The 6,295-nt window shown below is 38.4% G+C and overlaps 1 protein-coding gene and 2 long non-coding RNA genes across 3 annotated transcripts; 2 read left to right on the top strand and 1 right to left on the bottom strand.

Moving 5' to 3' along the window:
* Positions 1-1,016: 1,016 nt before the first annotated feature.
* Positions 1,017-2,261, top strand: LOC113331203 (protein SRC2-like). Its single transcript, XM_026577942.1, has one exon. It carries the CDS (start codon positions 1,150-1,152, stop codon positions 2,077-2,079), a length of 930 nt encoding a protein of 309 aa, XP_026433727.1. The 5' UTR covers positions 1,017-1,149; the 3' UTR covers positions 2,080-2,261.
* A 253-nt stretch (positions 2,262-2,514) lies between these two features.
* LOC113331205 lies at positions 2,515-4,828 on the top strand. Its single transcript, XR_003350799.1, has 2 exons — positions 2,515-2,664; positions 2,836-4,828. It is a non-coding gene; the product is annotated as an uncharacterized LOC113331205 (long non-coding RNA).
* A 258-nt stretch (positions 4,829-5,086) lies between these two features.
* LOC113331206 lies at positions 5,087-6,073 on the bottom strand. Its single transcript, XR_003350800.1, has 2 exons — positions 5,423-6,073; positions 5,087-5,331 (listed from the first exon to the last, which is right to left on the bottom strand). It is a non-coding gene; the product is annotated as an uncharacterized LOC113331206 (long non-coding RNA).
* Between the last annotated feature and the right edge of the window lie 222 nt (positions 6,074-6,295).

Here is a 6,295-nt window from a genome sequence, read left to right as displayed (position 1 = left end):
CTCTTATATTAAGAAAATTGCCTTGAATTTATCATCTTTCATGTTTTTTCTTGTTTTATCCTTTGTCTTATTACTAACACAAATTTATATGTACAATAAATAAGGATATTTGTGAGAAAATTCATCTTGAAAATAAGACTCCGCCTATCTAGTGGGACAAAAAAATCAAAATTTCGCATACATAATATACAGCTGTTCTAAATGTACCGGGCACAAAAACAATATCTAAACCGCCTCCTCACATCAATACGTGGGTCCCGCCCTGCATGGATTGATAGGGGCCACTTTTGGGTCCCACTAGTGAAAGAGCTGTGGGTGCCCGGTTTTTGTTGTGTTTTTGTGCTCGGTACGTTTATAATTTTTTTGTATAATATAGGTGCCAAGGGAGCAGAACCGGGACCGGCCATGTTTGTGTGGGTTATTCTGTCTACTCGATATGCAATAGTCTAGAATGGGCCTAATTATGCGCCACCCAAACAACGAAGAAAAAGAACAGGAAGAGGAATCAAATCCTTTTGAATAATGCGCCATGACTTAATGCTTTACGTCATGAATAAATTTTTCACGGTACAATCTATACTCAAAATGGCTAGATGCCAAAGGAAGCTACTATTCCACTTTCCCAGAAGAATAGTATTCCGGTTCCCGATTCTTCCCCAACCGATTCTATCCGTTATCCGTGTTACTTCACAAGAGGTTTATCTCATTAATAGCATTCTTGGTAGTCTCATTAATGGCATTCTTGGTAGTTTCCTCCATAACCGCGGATCATTATCAATTACTCTCTAGTCTCTCCATAAAACTATACGCGTTGAAGTCGTGTGTAAATTTTCTCAACCCACTTCTAACGTCAGTTTCATCACACCTACGTTATAAACTTTACATTCATCAAACGAAAATGCCGCGTTTCATTCACCCACGTTAATCGGAAAGAATCAAATCGCTTAAAAATCCCGTTGACCTCGAAGTTTCCACCTGAATTTCACCTCTCGCTATATAATCCCTCAAAACCCCCCGTTTCAGTTATAAAATTAATTCATCTCTTTTTTATTTGATCATCTTTCTGAAAAAAAAATCTTAAATCTCTCTGAAAATTCCACAAATTCAATCAGAAGAAGAAGAAAATCTAAGGAAATTTCTTGAAGAATCATGGAATACAGACCATTAGAGGTAACAATAATCTCAGCAAAAGACATCAAAGATGTGAATCTCTTCTCAAAGATGGATGTTTACGTCCTGGCTTCAATCGGCGGTGATCCAAGAACACAGAAGAAAACACCAGTAGATCACGACGGTGGTAAAAACCCAAGCTGGAATTTCACGATGAATTTCTCGATTGATGAATCGTTAGCCAAACAGAACCGATTGACTCTCATCTTACAGCTCAAATCTGAGAAAACCTTAGGTGTTGATCGTGATATCGGTGAAGTTCATGTGTCGATCAAAGAACTTCTTGATAATCCCGGTGCGGAGAAAACAAGCCAGTTTGTTTCTTATCAGGTTAGGACGAAGAGTGGTAAAGCTAAAGGGGAATTGAATTTCTCTTGCAAATTTGGGGAGAAGGTGTCTCAGCCCGCACCCGTTTACGCAGCCGCTCATGTACCAGAGTCGTCGGCTTATAAAGTGGGAGAGCCTGTTACAGCGTATCCTGCCGCTGCTGCAGTGGGTGGTTCTAGTGTGCCGTATCCACCACCAGCTGGGTATCCGCCGTCTGGGTCAGGAATACCGTATCAGGGACAAGGAGGGCCGTATCCACCACCACCAACTGGGTATCCTCCTGCTGGATATGGGAATGGACAGCCGCAACCACCAATGGGGTATCCACCTCAACAGCCGGGATACGGGTATCCTCCACAGCAGCCGGGGTATGGGTATCCACCCCAAGGTGGGTACGGTGGATACCCTCAGCAGCCTCCAATGGTGGTGAAACCACCGAAGCCAAAGAAGAATAAAATGGGAGGAATGGGAATGGGTTTGGGTGCTGGATTACTCGGTGGGCTTTTGATTGGTGATATGATTTCTGATGTTGGTGACTATGATGGTGGCTTTGATGATTGTGGTGGTGGCTTTGATTTTTAGTTTTATGTTTTTGATTTCACTATATGGTGGTGGCTTACTAAGAATGTAATTTGAGACATGGCTATTAACCTAGAGAGTTACTCCTGATTTCACTCTTGTTATTTGTTCTTTACAGACTATACTGATTCTACTTCTTGTTATTAAATGGTTATGTAAATATTAATGGTTTCTTTTGTTACTCATTTTTGCTGATTCTTGCTATATTTTGTTTTGTTGGACATATTGAATTTCTTATGTCAGTAATTGAGATGTTCTGTTTGATAATCTGTAATGACAGCATTCACAATTCTGATACCAATACAACTTCTGTTGAAAGGAATTAGTGTGTTTTGATATGTTAATTAGAGGTTTTCTTGGCTTTTGGTATTCCCAAATGATGCAAACAATTTGGACTCTCCTCAGATATTATCTACCTCTTACAAGGTTTGTTTTTTTTGCTGGGGCAAATCTTTTTAGCCAGACTTTCCTTGTAGTATTTGAATTCTGACAATAATTTGGTGAATTTGCAGGTTTTCTGTTTGCCTGGTGGACTATCTCCTTCCGTTTCACATTGGATAGTATTGGGCGCTGGACCGTGTACATGAGGTTTGTTTAACTCTCTATTTCAGCTTACACAATATATATAAATAATGAACCCCTGTGTAGTTTCCACAGGAAGGACCAATGTGCTCCTCTGGGATGATGGAAATGAACGAATTACTCAAGAGAGATAGGTTAAGTCTTGTCTGTTTAATATTTGAATTATGGTTGGTGCAGAGCCGAAGCGAGTTCTTTTGTTGCTTCGTAGTTGGTGCTTCTTAATTCCTAACATTTAATATCGTGGGTTTTCGGAATAGTCAAGAACATGGTTAGATGACTTTTAACTCGCCCTGGTTAAAAAGGTTGGCATGGTGTGCTGTTTTAGACCTTTATATAAATGTATAATCAACTGTTACCTTCTGTTGTTATCGTAACTTCTGCTTCTTGCTGCCAACAACACTATCATGCATATGTGCCTAAAGCAACTACAATACAAAATTGTGCTGATAAACATGTTGCTTTTATCTTTTTTCGCCTTGTCTTCATTACCAAGAATTGAGTTTTATAAACATGTTGCTCTTTATCTTTTTCAGAAAGAACAAAAGTTTTACAGGGGCTGCTCGAAGCGAGTTGCAATACTCACCGTGGCATTGATATGCATAAATTGACTTACTTTTTCTTTGTATCAACTAGAAGTGTAGAAGTGAGTATTTCCACTACTCACACTTGTCTCCTATCTACAGAAGAAAGACGGCGAGATGATTTGGAGTCTCTTGGTCATGTGCTTCTGTACTTCATAAGAGGAAGGTATGATGTTTTCCCTAGTTTTGATTCTACGGCATGCATTTATGATCGAGTATCTTTTTCTGCCAAATCGTTTGAAATTAATCTTAGAGCTCAACCTTGCTGGGTGGTAGTGTTTTCCTCTCCTACTGGGTTTGGGTGTCGTAACTAGTGATACTGCCAAATTATGCGACACTATTGAAATCAATGAAATGTGTACTCCTAGCTATATCTATTTTCTTATGTTGACACTTTTGTGTAAAGCCCCTTCCCAGGCGGGGTTTAAAAGCCGTTACGAAGAAGCATAAATATGACAGGATATGTGAGAAGAAGTTATCCACTTCTAAGACAATATACATATATTCTTAAGGTTTTTGGCCTCTCTGAGTTGTGCTCAACTGATGTTTAATGAATCTCATTAGGTGGACTGTCTCTGTTCTGACACACGTCAGCATCTAACTTTACAGCCACCTCCCATGGCGTCTGGAGGTCGTGCAACTGCAATATCAACAGATGTTAATATCAGTTGTGGTGAGCTCATGGAAGAATAGATGTTGACCTAATTGTTTGTAAGGCACCAAGGAAACATGAGTTGAACTGCCATGGAAGGTGGGAGCAGAGATGTAACACCCAACATCTGCAATTGCTAATAGCAGGTTATAGGAATGAGAGAAAAATTTCGCAGAAGAACATAAAATGCTTGTGAATTTCATAATATACGGTTTCTCTTACCAATTGCTTGGCAGAAGATTTTGTTTTGACGATGGAAACAAAACCAGCTACTTGGGTGACCATTCCTGCTGCCCGAGGCATGGCCAAGGCTTGAAATTTCAGTTGTCAACAAGGGTTGTGAGGCGTTTCATGATGGAAACCAGCTACTTGGGTGACCATTCCTGCTGCCTGAGGCATGCCCAAGGGTTGAAGTTTTAGTTGTCATCATGGGTTGCGAGGCATTTCTACTGGAGGAACCTGAAAGAGCAACTGTGCTGGATGTAGCACGCCCACTTTCAACGAAGCTGCTCATTATCTGCAACAAACAATAAACCATCCATTCATACAAGTTAAAGATCCAGTCTGAGCCAAGTAACAGAGTGGTATTGAGAACTAATAACAAAGAGGAAATGGCACTGCATGATTACTTACAGAATTCTCAATAGGCTTAAAAGAACTCGAAATCCTCTGTATTGACCATTTAAACGCAGTTGTATCCCAGGGCGAGTAGCATGAGTGGAGACAACACGGTCGGTGACTTCAGACGAACAAGAAGCACCATATCCCCCTGAAGTTGAAATGACGACAGTGTAATGATGTTATTTGACAAGGATCATTTCATACATTATCATATTTAAAAGCTCAATACTAGCTTTCATCCCCCTGAAGTTGAAATGACGACAGTATAATGATGTTATTTGAGAAGGATCTTATTCTTGAGGAAGTTTATCATAAATGCTCAGAATCATACACAAACAACAAACATCTTTTTTCCAGGAGTATTCTAGATTCAAAATACTCAAAATTACATCATTTATAGAGGAGTATTCTAGATTTTACAGTAGTTTACAAAAAAGTTAAGGATTTGCTGTTGGTATACATAAATTTACATAAAAATTAGTCTTTGTTCTTTGGCAATATTGAGTTGATACAAATTTACATCTGGCTGCTTTCAAATGTTGTGCTTCTTTGTAGCAAATTTATACTACGAAGATAAAACCAAAATGCAGGCATTCCATTAATAATTCATACTGTATATTACATCCCTCAAATTATAACTTCCTACTAAAAAGTGGCCAACTTTTTACCAAAGAGTTGTGCTGGTTCAAAAGAATCATTACAAGTGAAAAGTGAAAAAGGGAGTTTCAATCCCCAAGATACACCAGAAGAGGAATTTAAAATAAAAATGCATGTCCATCATCCACCCGAGATAAGAAAATCAAGCAAGGCCACTAAAACCTGTAACAAAATTATAAACAAGAGTTAAACCTCCGAATACAATACACAGTTATCAGTTATCCATTTCTGGCAACTGAAATAATTCCAGTACCAAGTCTTTTCAAGAAGAGATCACACTACCCGATCAATTCCCTAAAGCACTGCAAATTAAAATCTGATTAATAAAGATCATATGAAGAAACAAGGAAAACCTTATAGATACTTATAATATATTGCCTGCCCAAGGAATACTTGGATTCTTGCTGTAAAGTAATCGGCGGGAACCGTTGCGTTGCGACCGAGCATTCTCTCTAGTTGAAAGCACTCGATCTTAATATCTGGATACAATATTAGCTTGGTTATATGGCTCTATCAATTATCACCACTGTGAAGATAGCTTCATCACACCATAAGCGGCCCAAAAATGTGCCATTTATTTGAATAGGAAAAATAAAAGCAAACCAAATGAATCGCATGATGGGATGAAACAATGTCCACAGTGCTGACAAAAGTAAGTCGTATAACCAATCAACGTGTACTGCATCAAGATCTGATCAAGAGACAACTAGAGAGAATGCACGCCTGCAAAGATTCCCTGATCACTCGTCATTGTATAGAGCATCGGTATGATATTTGCATTTGATTAGCTATAAATCTAATAGAACGAAACAACAATTAAAAAAAGTAAGATAAAAGCACTCCTAAGTCCTAATAACCTTGCAAAATAAAGTACCCCTAATAGGTGGGAGTCTTATAGAAGGAAAAGAAAATAAACACCCGAAAGCAAGAAAAGAATGATTAACAATGGAGAGAATAATAAGTTTGTTAAGAAAAATAAAAATAGAGCAATAAAACCCAAAAATTGAGAGCGAAAGCGAAGAACTCGTATATACATTATGTGTAAACCTAATAGCCTCTCTATTTATATAGGATATTTACCCTAGCATGTTTATGTAAACCTAAATTTAAATAAGGCCATTTTAGT

The sequence above is a fragment of the Papaver somniferum genome, unplaced genomic scaffold (genome assembly GCF_003573695.1).
Source record: "Papaver somniferum cultivar HN1 unplaced genomic scaffold, ASM357369v1 unplaced-scaffold_125, whole genome shotgun sequence".
Taxonomy (NCBI): domain Eukaryota; kingdom Viridiplantae; phylum Streptophyta; class Magnoliopsida; order Ranunculales; family Papaveraceae; genus Papaver; species Papaver somniferum.
Note: the sequence above shows the minus strand (reverse complement) of the source record. Positions and strands in the feature narration are given on the sequence as shown.

Coding starts and splice junctions, on each gene's coding strand:
- LOC113331203 (XM_026577942.1), top strand. CDS start 1,150: ATGGAATACAGACCATTAGAGGTAACAATAATCTCAGCAAAAGACATC.